This window comes from Eptesicus fuscus, chromosome 6 (genome assembly GCF_027574615.1).
Source record: "Eptesicus fuscus isolate TK198812 chromosome 6, DD_ASM_mEF_20220401, whole genome shotgun sequence".
NCBI lineage: Eukaryota > Metazoa > Chordata > Mammalia > Chiroptera > Vespertilionidae > Eptesicus > Eptesicus fuscus.
Genome location: NC_072478.1, coordinates 53,004,384 through 53,021,163, shown reverse-complemented (window position 1 = coordinate 53,021,163; position 16,780 = coordinate 53,004,384). Strand labels below are relative to the sequence as shown.

Below are 16,780 nucleotides of genomic sequence, written 5' to 3'. Positions count from 1 at the left end.
GCAAACCTTGCCACAGCTCTTTATGCCTGCAACAGATGGTAGACTCTACACAAAAATGTTTAGCATTCAGACTAGCTGGCTGGCTCTAGGAAAATAACTATAATAAATAATCATTTTTTAAATTATATAATTTTTTATCATTGAAAGAACAGCACTGAATTTTAACTTAGTAACACCTACAAGGAAAAAATACTTCCTAATCAAATTAATCAAGTAAAGAATATTTACAGAAAAAGACTTACATAAGAAGATAAGTTGCTATTAATATAATCAAATACTTTGGAAAATTACTTACATGTGACAGTTACTATTTTTTTCTTTAAAGCAAGTCTTTTTGTGGGAAGGCTTTTGAAAATAAATTCAATTTCTTTAATAGACATGGGTTATTTATATTTTTCTGTATTAATTTTGGTATGTTGTCTGTTTTCCAAAGAATTTGTCCACTTCATCTTAGCTGTTGAATATAGTTGGCTTAAAGTTATTCATATAGAGTGATGGCACCTCTTTCATTTTCAATATTGGTAATTTGTGTTTTATCTCTTTTTTTCTTATTTGGTTTTTGTTAGGTGCTTGAAAATTTTATTAAATCTTTTCAAATAATTAGCTTTTGGCTTTGTTAATTTGCTTTATTGCTTCTCCATTTGTATTTCATTCACGTTGATTCTTTATAATGAATGTCACAGGAACACTTAAAAAACATATTCTACGTTGTTGGATATAGTCTCCTATAAACGCCAATTTGGTCAAATTAGTTGATGGTTTGTTCAAATTTGCTGTATCGTTATTTACTCTTTTTACTAATTTTCCTATTAAGCACTAAAAGAGGCATGCAAAAAATTTCCAGCAACAACTATGGAGCTGTCCATTTTATTTAGTCATGTCACTTTTTGCTTTATTTAGGTCAAAGCTCTATTACTAAAGCATATTCTATATATTTAATATGAATGTTGATGCAGTTCAGTTTAGTCTACCATTTTCATTTTTGTTTTTTATTCACTCCATGTGATCCTCTTTCCCTGTCCTCTTTGGGTTAGCCAATTAGTTCCTGTTATCTTTTTATATTAATGATTGATCTAGGAATAAAAATATGTATTCTTTTTTATTTTATTTTATTGATTTTTCACAGAGAGGAAGAGAGAGGGATAGAGAGTTAGAAACATCGATGATAGAGAAACATCGATCAGCCGCCTCTTGCACAACCCCCACTGGGGATGTGCCCGCAACCAAGGTACATGCCCTTGACCGGAATCGAACCTGGGACCTTTCAGTCCGCAGGCCGACGCTCTATCCACTGAGCCAAACCGGTTTCGGCAAAAATATGTATTCTTAACTTATCATACACTGCTTAAAATTAATACCTCTACACATAAAATAAACTTGCAAGAGTATAACTCCACTTCTTTTGATATTATTGTCATATATATTTGCATCTCTCTAACTTAAAGTTACTATAAAAATGTTATAAATTTGCCTTAAGTTGTCAATTTTAAAGAAATTTTTAAGTATATTATTTTATACTAGGAGCGCAGTGAACGATTCGAAATCATGCAGCACCACCCACCCTCGAGTTGTGGGTCCAGCCCTGCCTCCCTCTCCGGCCCTTGAAGCAGCCACAGCTGCTGCTGATCAGGCCCTCCCCCAGCACAGGCACGTGGAGGCCCCTTCCGCCCGACCCCCGATGCTACACGCAACCTCCCCCTGTCCGGTCGGCCCATTACAGCGTCCTGGTTAATTAGCATATTTCTCTATTATATATATAGATAGATTAACATATATTTTTTATTTTAAATGTTATTTCTTCTGTAGAGTCAACTTTCCATAAGATATCATTTCTTTTCAGCATGAAGAGCTTCCTTTTACATTGTTAAGTAAATATTAGCTGTCAATAAATTCTCATTTCTTTAATTTAGCTGAAAATGTCTCTTTTCAACCTTAATGTTATAAGATATTTTCATTAGATAAAGAATTATCACTTGATATTTTTTTCTTTCAGCCCTTTAAAACATAATTTCATTGCCTCCTGGTTTTTCTCATCATTTCTGATGGGAAGACATCCATCATTCCTAGAAAAGTAGCCCTCTGTACAATGTATATTTTTCCCCTCTAGTTATTCCAAACTTTTTTTTATTTGACTTCAATTTTCAACTGTTTGACTGTGGTGTACTTAACTGTGGGTTTTTTGTTTTGTTTTGCTTTGCTTTTGTACTTATCTTGTTTAGAATGTGATGATCTTCTTGGGTATGTAAAGATGTTTTTCATTAAATTTGGAGAAAATTCAGCCACTGTTTCTTCAACTACTTTTTCTGCCTCATTCTATTTTTCTCCTTCTAAGATGTCAGTTCACATGGTAGACCACTTGATATTAAAATATAGGTCAATCAGGCTCTGTTCAATATTTTCTTAATTACTGCTTTCTTTTCTTCTGATTGCTCCTATTGATCTATTTAATTATTTTTTCTATTGTCTTCTCTAACATGTTGTTGATCAACCCATCCAATGAAATTTTCATATCAGATATTACAGTTCTCAGTTATAGAATTTTCATTTGACTTTTTAAAATAGGTTCTATTTCTGGAATGAGATACTCAGCTATTATGAACATCATTTTTAAAAAAAAAATTATTGAACATTTATAATAGCTGCTTTAAAGACCTTGTCTGCTAATTCCAATAAGTAGGATATCTTTTTAAAAATATATATTTTTGTATTGATTTCAGAGGGGAAGGGAGAGGGAGAGAGAGACAGAAACATCAATGATGAGAGAGAATCATTGATCAGTTGCCTCCTGCACACCCCCTACTGAGGATTGAGCCTATAAGCCGGGCATGTGCCCTTGACTGGAATTGAACCTGGTACCCTTCCATACACAGGCCCACGCTCTATCCACTGAGCCAAACCAGCTAGGGCGTGACCTCCTGTTTTATAGATCCATGCTCAACAGCTGAGCAACACCTGTCAGGCAGGTTATCTTTTTTGATGTTAGATTTTCCTATTTCTTGACATGGCCAGCATTTTACTTATTGTGTACTTAACATGGTACATTGTAGAGACTCTGCATTCCGTTATTGTCCTTGAAGGAATGTTGGCTTTTTCCTTTTATTCTAGGTGGTGGCTAAATTACTACTTTATCATCTTAGACTTGTTGAAGCTTGGTTTTATGCTTTTGTTAGAGGGAATCAGATGTTTTTTTGTTTTTTGTTTTATCCTTAGTACTAAGGTGAATCCCTTAGTCCTGGGATATAGTTTCTACTCCTTGGTCTTCTAAGATTTCCATGGACAGACTGACATGTTTACTGAGTCCTGATCATTAAAACTGAACATTTGTTTATAATTTAAATAACTGCATTGTACTATTTCATCACCATCTTCAGCCTAGATTCACCATGGAGTGCAATTCCACAGTTCTTGAACCTTAGAGTTGAATAGATTTTGGAAATCATCTTTTTTCAAATATTAGGAAATTAATATAGCATATATACCATATATTATATAACACTCAAGCAGGGTGTGGGGCAGCATTCTCCATTCAAACACATTAAGTTAATGTTATAATAGGCTAATATAATTAATATTCATATGTATGCAAACCACAAATACTCACATGAAGTGAGAAAAGTAAAAACTATGAGTAATCATAATTATGATGATTTTGACACAAGAGTTTTGGCACAACCTTCATTGTCATCAGTTTTAGTTTTTGGAGCTTTCTGTATTTTAGAATTGTGGACGAGGGACTGGTATGGACCTTATAAAGCCACATATTTTGAATAATTGAGAGGGGGCATAACAAAAAGATGTCAGGTAAGAAAAAGTAGCCTAAATAAGATATTTAAATAAACCTATACTTACTGAGGAGTTAGAACTCCAAACAGGTTTTTTAACAAACTTCAGTCTCCAAGGTTTACCCTTTTTCTATTTTCATCTATATGGCCTGGCACAGTGCTTTGCACCTCATCAGTACTAAAATATTATTTAATACATTAATGAATTATATTACCAGGGAACACAAAATGTGTCCTTTTTAGAAACTTCACTGTTAACTTTCTACAATCCCTTCTTTTCATCTCAGTCTCCAATCTGTTTCTCAAAGTCAGTAATTTTCACAAAAGTTAGTTGACAAATTTCCCACATAAAGTAGCAAAGCAATCTTAAGAATCCCTCATAGCCACTGACAGATGCTCTACCACAGTGAATTGTAGTACCCAGTTTCTAATAAACAAAACATCATGCAGTATTGTTCACACTGCTTTTCCTACCTGCCCATATAGTAACCTTCAGCCTGATCTATTGAGAGATCATTAATACAATTGAAAAAAAAATAGTTTTTTTTTCTCCTTGTCTTAAATAGAATGGGAACATTGGAAAATATATACTAAAAATGTGTATTTCTTTAAACTTGGAGACTTAAGATAAAACCAAAAGCAAGCACATTAATATATACTTGTCTGATATGAAAATAAAAGGTATACCTGGGTGGTGACGCTGGTTCTGGCTTTAAAAATATGGGTTCTTTTTTCAAAAAGGATTTCTAGAATAGGAGCAAGAAGAATTGACATAAGTAGGAAAACAATGTCATAGTTGGCAAATTTAAATTGTATTGATATTCTGTTGTATTATCAAAGGGAGAAGAAACCATTCCATTACAGTACCTATTATACACCTAAACAATGATATGAATTTTTAAGTAAGCACAGCGGACTATGATCACTGAGCTGCCTCCAGCAGCTTTTGACATCCAACTAAACAGTTCCTACTGATCATTTCAGTGAGCAATATCCATACAAATCTAATTCAGAAGAGAATTTATTTATTTATTTACTTACTTATTTACTTGTCTTCTGTCTTATAAAAAAAAGATTTAAGATAGCTTACAAAATATACAGTAGGATGTAAGGTTGATCTGGCTGCAACATCTGTCATGCCATTGATCACCAGGGTTGATCCGGCTGATCTGGCCAGCTAGGCTATGTGCCCCTCCTCCCTCACCAATCTATGTGCACCCTCTGGAAGCTGTGCACTTGGTCCAAGAGGATGACCTTCCCCCCATGAGGAGAGGACTGGTCTTCAGTCAAGGCTATACAAGTAGCTGCGCTCCCCTGCTGAAACCTCCAAACAAGCTCTCAAAACATACAGTATGTATGAAAAAGAAAATAACAAAATCAAGTTAAGGGGATAATATGTATAAAACAATAATGTCAAATATTTTCTGATGTTTCTTGATGTGTCACGCAGATTTGGCTCTCAAAGTCCTACCTGTCCAAGTATTACAAACTGAATTGTGTCCCTCCAAAATCCATAAGTTGAAGCCCTAATCACTGTCATGGCTATGTTTAGAGACACTGCTTTCAGGAGGAAATTAAGGGTAAATGAAGTCATAAGGGTGAGGCTCTATCACATAAGACTGGTGGCCTTGTAAAAAGAGGAAGAGATGCCAGGGGCACATGGGCACAGAGAAAAGGCCACAAAAAGAAGCAGCTACCCATCTAAGCCAAGGAGAGAGGTCTCAGGAGAAACCAACTTTGCCAGCATCTGATCTTGGAATTCCAGCCTCCAAAACTATGAGGAAATTAATTTTTGTTGTATATACCACATAGTCTGTGGTATTTCATTATGGCAAGCGTGAAAAATTGATACACAAAGCAATGAAGAAAACATACTAGTTCTAACATTTACAATGTCTATAACAGAAGCAAACATGAGTTTTTCAAAAGAAGCCTGGTATAGGTAATGGTTAGCCTCAAGAGCATCTCTTCAACAATCACACCAGAGTGTTTAATGTGGATTTTTTTATACAACCCTTCAATATCAGCCAACAGCAGAAACAATTAAGGTCTCTAAGACCTCAGATTAACTGGCCCATTGTGTCTCTGGTCACTTGGTGTGATCCAAGGGTTAAACTGATACCTAGAGGCCTTGATGGATTGCATATCCACTTTGTAATCTGTCATGACAACTATTTTGCACAGAACAGCTTTTGAAAACATGGTCTCAGATGAGAGGAATTTTAGGTTATCTTGATAAATTAGTAAAAAGTTAATGGATTTTGGATTGTTGGTGCTGTCTTCTTCCTCAGAATCTATAAGAAGTCAGTAACAGAACATGTCTTGCCTGTTGATATATGGTGTGCTCATATGCCTCAAGAAAAATGCTTAGTTTTGCTTTTTAATTTTCAAATATATTTTAATCACTATTTGCAATTGGAGCCAAAGAAGTCTCTTATGTAAAAACCTAGGATATGTATCTAAAGGATTGATGTAAAGATGAAATGTGAAAGATTGTGTTTGTGTTGCAAACATACTTAGTATTGGGACACTGAGTGATTATTTCAAATACTTTAAACAAATCATAAATCCTTCATTCTGTCTTAATACTGCTCTCTCAGATGCAATCTAACTTATTTATGTTCATTTGTACTTCACGCCATTTATTTTTTAAGATCAAAGAGTCACTCTTCTTCTATTGTTATGTTAGAATGCAACAATAACCTTGAGATTTAGTTTACATCATCTTTCAAGTATTTGTTACTTTTAGAATTCTCTGATCATGTATTTTTAAGTAAACAATCATTCTAAGGAATAATGTGCCTTTTTAAAAATTTATTTGCAACATGTAGGTAATGATAAAACATGGAGCAAGACCTATATTTTAAATATGGCTCTCCAGATGTTTCTGACACATGCTCATGGCTACAAAAATACTAATGGCTACGACAATTAATTTGTAACCTATATATCCCATCCTTTTGCACACAGCAATGTGCTTGGCTTAGAACACACTGTCCTTATGTGATACTACTCTTTACATTTGCCAACTTAATTTTTTAACTGCTTCCTTCTTGGCCAGACTAACTGCACTGGCATGCTGTCCATGAGGAAGGGTGTCAAGTGAAGTCTGCTAAGTAAAACAGACTCAGACAAGCATTCTTGAGGATTTTTCTTACCAACACGTTCTCTGATATTTTTCCCCCGAGTTACTCTCTTACAACTATTGCCTTCACAACCACCACTGTGTTTCTTCCTACCTGGTTTTAGAAACTTTTTTCTCTCAATTTTGCAAAGTCAATAGCAGTCATTTCTTTAGGATTCCTGGGTGTGCGTTTTTTCCCCTCATTCTTTGTTTTCTATATACTTACTAGAGGCCCGGTGCACAAAATCCATTCACGGGGGGCGGGGAGGTGACCCTCAGCCCAGCCTGCACCCTCTCCAATCTGGGACCCCTCAGAAGACATCCCTCTCACAATCTGGGATTGCTGGCTCCCAACTGCTTGCCTGCCTGCCTGCCTGATTGCCACTAACGATTCTGCCTGCCAGCCTGATCACCCCCTCACCACTCCCCTGCCAGCCTGATCAACGCCTAACTGCTCCCCTGCCAGCCCGATTGTCCCCCCCTCCCAACTGCCCTCCCCTGCCAACCAGGTTGCCACTAAATGCCCTCCCCTGGTGGCCCGGTCACCCCTAACTGCCCTCCCCTGCCATCCTGGTCCCCCGCAACTGCTCTCCCCTGCAAACCTAGTTGCCCCCAACTGCCCTCCCCTGCAGGCCTGATCACCCCCAACTACCCTCCCCTGCCAGCCCGGTCACCCCCAACTGCCCTCTCCTGCAGGCCTGGTTATCCCCAACTGCCCTCCCTCCCCTGCAGGCCTGGTCACCTCCAACTGCCCTCCCCTGCTGGCCTGATTGCCCACAACTGCCCTCCCCTGCTGGCCATCTTGTGACCATATGGGGGTGGCCATCTTGTGTGAGGGCATGATGGTCAATTTGCATATTGCCTCTTTATTATATAGGAAATAGTCAAATCTCAAGTCCATTCTGCCTTCATGTTTTAATTCCATTCTCTCAAAAATCTTTCCTGTCAACTGCCACCTGCTTCTTTAAACTTCTTCAATATCCCAGTCTTACCAGGACAATGCATTTGAAGTGACACATTCTAAATACCTGGCTGAAGATTGTAAGTCATTTATTAAACCCTGATTTCAAAATCATCAAATTTTTAACAACACCCATTAAAACCAATTTTTAGACTCCTTTCCTCCACATCTTTTCTCAAATTCCACAATTTAACTGGCCCTAAACTTACTTCTGATCATCCATACAATATTGTTAAACCTCAAGTTTTGTTTTAGAAGCAGCTGTCTAATCCATCAATTCCACACTTCTTTCCAAATCTCATAGAATTTCTTTGTTCCTTTTGATAATTCTGCTAATTTCTTTCATTGTCTAATGATTAATTTCTTGCACTGATTAGCTATAGATGAACTATCCAAGGAAACCTTTGATTTTCTTCTTAATGCTAGGTATATTTCTATATTACTATTACTGTGAAATTCTGGGATATCCTATATAATAAAAGTCTAATATGCTAAGTGTCCAGTCATCCTGTCTTCCATTCAATGAATCAAAGTGTAATATGCTAATGATATGCTAAGGCCACTCAACCGCTTGCTATGATGTGCACTGACCACCAGGGAACAGACAGTCAACTGGTTGACAAGTCATTAAGTCATGCACTGACCACCAGGGGGCAGATGCTCCAACCTGTAGATTAGCTTGCTGCTGGGGTCCAGCCGATTGGGACTGAACGAGATGGGCCAGACATGCTCTGGAGCCCTCCCTCGGTCCCTCCCCAGCTGGCCAACTTCCCACATTCCTCCCTGGCCCTGATCGTGCACCGGTGGTCCCTAGGCCTGGCCTGTGCCCTCTCGCAATCTAGGATCCCTAGGGGTAAGTTGGAGAGCCGATTTTGGCCCAATCCCACAGGCCAGGCTGAGGGACCCCACTGGTGCACAAAATTCATGCACTTGGCCTCTAGTGTTTGTTATAAAAAAGTAATATATAATCGGTATATTACACCTCTAGTACTTACAACCAAAATTAATTAAAGGGTATTTTCTAAGCAGCAAAGAATGTTCATAGTTTTTAACAGTGTTGTGACCTTACTGGAAGCATATATAAACATACCATTAAAGGTAAAATGAAAGGTTTATTTAAAAATAGGTAACTGTGAGCCGAAACCGGTTTGGCTCAGTGGATAGAGCATCGGCCTGCGGACTCAAGGGTCTCAGGTTCGATTCTGGTCAAGGGCATGTACCTTGGTTGTGGGCACATCCCCAGTAGGGGGTATGCAAGAGGCAGCTGATCGATGTTTCTCTCTCATCGATGTTTCTAACTCTCTATCACTCTCTCTTTTTCTCTGTAAAAAATCAATAAAACATATTTTTTAAAAATTTTAAAAAAATAGGTAACTGAAAAAAAAACCTACTAACATATACATATAAAACTACAAATTACACCTTCAAACATGTGAAGTAAACTGAAATGCTCTTTCAGCCAATCTTGAATATTAACAATTGTGTTTCCCCAGCAGAAGTCAGTCTTGTCACTAGCACCTTCTGTAAAACAGCCGTGATCTGCATCCCTTGCACTGCTACTGTTTCTTCTATAAGAAATGGTTTAAACAGAAAAATACCAATAACGAGCATACATGCAAAACCAGAAGGCACCAAACACACCATTCTGGGACTTCACAAGTCAATATCTTTGCATTATCAGATTGTAGAACTTCCAAAAGCAAACACAAACTACAGGACAGTTTACATGCAAGCCATAAAACCACCTCTAGGGAGTTCTAGTAGACTCAGGAAACCAATAGTTTCCAAGAATCTCCTCATGGAGTCAGAGAAGCCTCCAATTTGAAACTGTTCTCTATGTGATATTTCCTTTACATTTCTTAAGAGATATGGAGGGATCCCAAAGCTAATGTTGGTCACCCTATAATGGCCGTGGCCTCAAAAAGCCATTCAACCTTCAGATTAGGAGAGACTGAAGAAGGTGACCCAACAAAGCATAGGTTGTCCATTTACCAGTACTATACAAAGTTTCTTTAACCTCAAAGGGAAATCAAAATTGTAAGAATTTTACTCCTTTATATGTAGGGATTTAAGCATAGCATAATAGACAATACAGAGACTGATGAGTAGAAGGGAGCTGGATAGGGAAGTCTACATCCCAATGTAAGTCCTTCAGAGGGTTCAGACCTATTTGTAAATTATATAAGAAGGCTGCTGTTTCCAGAAATATGTTCATAGTAAGAAATCACTGCATAATCCCATAATAAATGCTAAAAACAAAAGGGAAGGATATCTTAAATGCATGGCTGAGCTGATGGGAAAGTAACAGAATTCATTTCAGGGCAAAAACAAGAAGTTTTGAATTGACTATTATATGAGTTTTAGATGCTGTCTTTGCCTTAGGGGTTTCATGGTAATTCCTGACAACCTAGAGCCTGACTTTTAATGAATTACTTATGCTGAAGTTCGAAGACCAACACTAGAATCCAGAATATGGAATGTCAGAGCTGAGAAGACTCCCATAAAATGTAGTTACTGGAATTACAGTATCCTTAGAGTATAAATCAGGATTTTAAATTTTTCCTGGAAAGAGAAAAAAAATAAATGAGGAGAATGAGAAAGAGACACCATGAAACCATATCTACCATGACATTGGCTTTGGGTGGAGAAGGAATAAAGAATCCCACGACCACCAGTAATTTATGGTGAAAATAACTCATTCACATGGATTTGGGGGCCTCAATTCACACTACCTGCAATGCTCCACAACATTCTCTCCAAAAGAAAGGCAGAATTTAAAATAAAGTGATTCCATGGAGTGTCTGGTAAAAGCAACTATCAATCATTTTTAGAAGACGAATTCATAATAAAATATCAAGAAAAGTGAGATCACAATCAGAAAGGTCATTAAAAATGAAAAATGTGCAGTGAAGGAGTCAAAAGAAATAACAAACTAAACAATCAGTACCTCAAAGGTGTAATCATTCAATGGGATGTTGTGCATCAATGAAAATGAATGAACCACAGGAGGCCCACACAGATATTTATGAAGACTGATGGATCTCGGAAATACATTGTTGAGGCAAAGAGAAAGAAGACATTATGATTCCATATACATAAAGTTAAAAAAAAAGTAAACAAAATACTAATTAAGGATATGTGTCCTAAAATTAGAGAAAAGCAAAGAAACCAAATTAGGAAGATTGGTTTCCTCAGGAAAAGACACAACAGAATTCCACTTCTTAAGCTTTGTAAGTATTTGTTTCATTATTATTCTTTAAGATATAGGTATATTGATAGATGTGTATATGTATCATGTACTGTCTTGTGTAATCAATATATGAAAATAGAAATTTAAAAAATAATATGGTACAGATGCTGGAAGTATGATGTTTTAAAGTGTATGAACCTATAAATACATGTGGCTCACCTTTTTTAATCAGCTAGAATTAAAAGCTCCAGAGACACAGAAGTATGGAACAGACTGACAAATCTCAGAGGGAAGGGGAGGAGGGATACAAAGAGATTAACCAAAGAATTTATATGCATATATGCAGAACCCATGGACACAGGCAATAATGTGGTGAAGGCCTGGGGGTGTTTGGGGGGCGGGGAAGGGGACCAATGGGAATGTCTACAATACTTATAACACTAAAGATAGCTTTTTTAAAAGTCCAAATTGAGAAGAGGAGTTTCTGTTTTAAAATTTGGGGGCATTTTAATATGCTTGTGTTCATTCTGATGTTGAAGTTGATGCTTAAGCAGATGCGGGTATTTATTTGATTTTAAAAAGGTTTCCCCCTTTGGATTTAAGGTAGCCGCCCATATACTAAATTTATTACTAAATGATATATTTACATTTCTGTGTATTAGTTTGGGATTCTTTTCTATGTAAATCCATTGTAAATAGTGAGTTTGATTATCATCATGAGATTTGTAGATCGGGAACTGCATCACAGAACTAATTGTTATAACTAATTATTAGAACTTAGTTTGTGCTTTATGTACATTTATTCTATCTTCATCAAGACTCTGCAAAACAGGTATTTAAATTACCAACTTTTCTAAGGAAGTTGAGAATTTTAATATCTTTACCTTGATTTCACAAGTAGGAGGTAGCTGGGATTCAGTCTCAATCTATAATTTTATTTAGAAGGTGAAATTGATGATATAGGCAGATTTTTAATCCATAAAAATAATCAAAATACAGTGAACAAAACAATATTGGAATCTATGTTAGATATATAATTGATTGGCACTCAGAAATTTTTTCCCCCACTTTTCTAATTTCTTTAGAAAAGATCCAATGATTTTGTAGAAAGCCAGTAGGACTTAATCATAATGGGATTTAGAACCTTCGATCAATGCACTGGCATGAAAGAGTGCCCCAGCCCCTAACTTGACTGTCATTCCTTGTTTGGAGGACTATTATAAGGAATTAGATAAAACAGTGCATCTCAAACTTTAATGTCCTTGTCAATCTCTAAAATGTGATTTCTAGAGACTCAGGATATACCTGGATGGATATATGAGCTTATTGAAATTGTCCAGATTAATCTGTTTGGGTGGAGGTTTTATTATCAAAATGTATGACATATTTTCCCAGGCCAATTTTAACATGCACTGTAGCTTTATTGCATTACTTGGAACTGTGTTTCTAATATCTTTGATAGGTTATTCTTTTATTCCTCAACTTTTACAAGAAAACATATTCCTATCTTACCACTTGACTCTAAACTCAACATGGAGTATCTGCACTTATCTAAAATAGAGTTCCTCTAATGTTTATAAATCATTATTGATATTGATCAAAAACAGATAATAATTCAGTAGATTTGGGGTGGGCCCTGAAATTCTACATTTCCCAGATGATAATAATTCTGTTGACTGATGGAGAGGGTGTTCCCCGATGCCTCAAGATGTCCTAAAATCTGCCTCTGATTTAAAATAACCTGCAGAGAACTGAATACTGGACCATATTGTTTCTACGTCACCTCCACCACAACTCACACTCCCCAAGTCCTTCAACCCCTGTAAAAGCACTTTCACCAAATTTTTCTTTGGTCTTATGATTAACATGGGGTGTACAGCTGACCCTTTAACAATGCGGGTTAGAACTACATGATCTACTTATAGGCAGATTTTTTTTAATAGCACTACAAATGTATTTTCTCTTCTTTATGGTTTTCTTAATGTTTTCTTTTCTCCATCTTCCTTTATTATAAGAATACAGTATATAATACATGTAACATACAGAATATATGTTATCAATTGTTTATGATATCAGTAAAGCTTCTGATCAACCGTAGGCTATTAGTAGTTAAGTTTTTGGGGAATCAAAACTTATACACAGATTTTCAACTGCTCTGGGGTTGGTGCATCTAATCCAAACATTGTTCAAGAGTCAACTGTAGTATATTACTGCATTTTCTGAAAGTATATTTTTGAGTACATAATATACAATATTTATTTTACAGTACCATCTTTTTTTTTTAAATCCTCAAACCAGTATATTTTTCCATTAAATTTTAGAGAGAGTGGAAGCAGGGGCCGGGGGAGACAGAGAGAGAGAGAAACAACCATGTGAGAGAGACACATCAATTGGTTGACCAGGGCTGGTAATCAAGCCTGCAACTAAGGTACATGCCCTTGATGGGGAGTCTAACCTGGGGCCCTTCAATCCATGGGCCAACATTTTATCCACTGAGCCAAACTGGCTAGGGCTATTTTATAGTAACATCGTCATAAGCGTCTGCTTGGTACATATTTCTGGTTTGCTTTTATTTTATTGAAATACCCTGAATCAAGTTACTATGAATTATATATTTTTTAATAACTGCTAAAACACACATAGCTGTTTGTGGCTTCCTTATTAATAACATAATATACAAAATTATATGTATATAATTACAATAAAGTACCAAATTATGAATTTTGTGTACTTACCTAAATCTTTTTTTTAAGATATATATTTTATTGGTATCAGAGAGGAAGAGAGAGGGGGAGAGAGATAGAAACATCAATGATGGGAGAGTATCATTGATTGGCTGCATCCTGCATGTCCCACACTGGGGATAGAGCCTACAACCCAAGCATGTGCCCTGACTAGGAATAGAACAGTGACTTCCTGGTTCATAGGTCCACGCTCAACCACTGGGCAACAATGGCTAGGTACCTAAATCTTAACTTTATCTTTCCTATTCTCTTTTTCACAAACCCTATTTCTTTACATGTATAATACTTCATGTTGTAAATATTTTATAAGCTATCATAAATTCTTAATGAAAGAATTTTAATGAATTAACAATTTGATAAAGGTATTAATTATAGCTATAATTAATTATATGTATATAATTACAAAAAATTACTATAATCAGCTCTTACTGTAATCCAGTCGTATTATGCTAAGCCCTTTTCATATATGATTATCTAATTTTAGTTGGTAATTTGTTTGTTTTTTCTTTGTGTACTTTTGGCTTTGAGTTAGAAGAAGCAGTGAAAATCTATATAAAACCAAAACCAGCAATTCTTTGGAGGACAATTTAACAGTATATAATAAAAGACAAAGCAAAAAAAGAGGGGAAGCACACCAAAAAGTCCACTGGAAGGAACTTATACTAAGGAAATTAAGAATATGCATAAACATTTAACTACAAACATAGTGCACCATATTCCATTAAAGCTTTGTTCAAAGGCCAAAATAACCAAATATGAATTATACTCCCAAATAAAATATTGCTGCCATCAATTTAATGGTAAAAAATATATATATTAATAAGAAAAATGTTCAGAATGTATTTTGGAAAGAAAAACTAAGGTTATAAAGCATTCATTGTTATAAGTATGGTTGATTTTCTCCTTATTTTTGGCTCATCCAAGCTTTTTTCAAAATATATGTATTGCAAGCATAATTTATTATTTTATTTTATTTTTATTTTTTCTTTATTGTTGAAAGTATTACAGATGCCCCCTTTGTTTTTTTTTTCCCACTGACCCCACCCACCCCCTACCTACCCCTCCTAGGCCTTCACAATACTATTGTCTATGTCCATGGGCTATGCACATGCATATAAGTTCCCCCAGTTAATCTCACTCCACCTTCCCTCTGAAATTTGTCAGTCTGTTCCATGTTCTGTATCTCTAGATCTATTTTGTTCATCAGTTTATTTTGATCGTTAGATTCCACATATGAGTGAGATCATGTGATACTTACCTTTCTCTGACTGGCTTATTTCATTTAGCATAATACTCTCCAGGTCCATCCATGCTGTTACAAATGGTATGAGTTCCTTCTTTTTTATAGCCAGGTAGTATTCCATTGTATACAAGTATCATAAATTTTTTATCCACTCATCTGCTGATGGGCACTTGAGCTGTTTCCAAATCTTAGCTATTGTAAATTGCACTGCTAAGAACATAGGGGTGTGTATATTCTTTCTGATTGGTGTTTTGGGTTTCTTAGGATATATTCCTAGAAGTGGAATCATTGGGTCAAATGGGAGTTCCATTTTTTAATTTTTTGAGGAAATTCCACACTGTTTTCCACAGTGGCTGTACCAGTCTGCATTCCCATCTCTCTCAAAGCAATGTGTTTACTGTTACATATCCTAGGGCAAAGTAAACTAAGGAGAAAATAAGTAAATGGGACTATATAAAAATAAAAAGCTTCTGCACAGCAAAAGAAACCATCAACAAAATGAAAGGAGAGCCCACTGCATGCGGGAACATATTTCCCAATGATACATCTGATAAGGGGTTAATATAAAAATATACAAGGAACTCATACAATTTAACAAAAGGAAGACAAGCAATCCAATTTAAAAATGGGCAAAGAACCTAAATAAACACTTCTCCAAAGTAGATAAACAGAAGGCCAAGAGACATGAAAAAATACTCAAAGTAACTAATCATCAGAGAAATGTAAATTAAAAGAACAATGAGGTAGCACCTCACACCTGTCAGAATGGCTATCATCAACAAATGACAAGTGTTGGTGAGGATATAGAAAAAAGGAAACCCAAGTACACTGCTGGTAGGAATATAAAAAATTATTTTAACAAATGACAAAAGGCTAGTGTTAAAAGGCTTAATGGAATGGTCATAAACATGTGGTAACAGATATGGAAAGAAGGAAGAGAAGAAGAATACAAATAATTTGAGATGAAAAGTTTTCCTGTGTGTTTGATTCAAGGATAAAACTAGAATCAGATTAGGAATCAATCACTGAAGACAGCATCCTGAAACAGACTTTTATCACTAATAGGATCTCTATTGCTTGATAACTTCCTAATGCAATAACTGAATGGGAATGTGTGAAGCCTCCTGATTACTACCAACTAGGTTTCAGTATCTATGACCTAGTTGTCAATACCAGGATCTTCGATAACTCAAAGTTTTGGGTTTGTGCCCCTGGGACAGATTTGTTCCTTTCCAATCAGCTGATGAAAGAAAGCTACCTTGCCTGCAGCCTCAAAGGGGACTTCTAATGAGAGTTTTGGAAGAAGTTTAAAAACAGAAAAAGAAACCAATAAGATAACTGCCTGACTAAATGAGAGTGGCCACTGACTCCAGAGAAGAGGAATGGAGGGAAAGCCCATTTCAGAATAAATAATTAAGAACTATGCAGCTCTTTTTGGCTAACATAGAAAAAAATTAATTACAGCAATATTTATGTAACAGCATTATTTTTTTTTTCCTTTTTCCTTTCCTAATAATATCATGGCTATGATTATCACTGCTTTGGGACCTTGGGTCTCTTTTGCATTCCTTTTGTCCACTTATTCAGCAAGTATTTTCTGAACCTTTGCTGTATGACAGAAACTATTCTAGGCACTGGGGCTGCATCAGGGCTCTAAACATCCTCAGCCTGGTGAAGGCGACACTTCAGTGAGGAAGGCCAACACTAACCCAATAAAGACATACATAATGTCCTGT

The 16,780-nt window shown here is 36.1% G+C and overlaps 1 protein-coding gene across 3 annotated transcripts in view; it reads right to left on the bottom strand.

The window, feature by feature from the left end:
- The window catches only part of IQCM (IQ motif containing M), a 384,245-nt gene that overhangs the window by 150,398 nt on the left and 217,067 nt on the right, over window positions 1–16,780 (bottom strand). For all 3 annotated transcript variants that reach the window (XM_054717693.1, XM_054717695.1, XM_054717694.1), the window contains exon 8: window positions 4,470–4,528. In XM_054717693.1, the coding sequence (XP_054573668.1) occupies window positions 4,470–4,528 (59 nt within the window). The remainder of the gene's footprint in view (window positions 1–4,469; window positions 4,529–16,780) is intronic.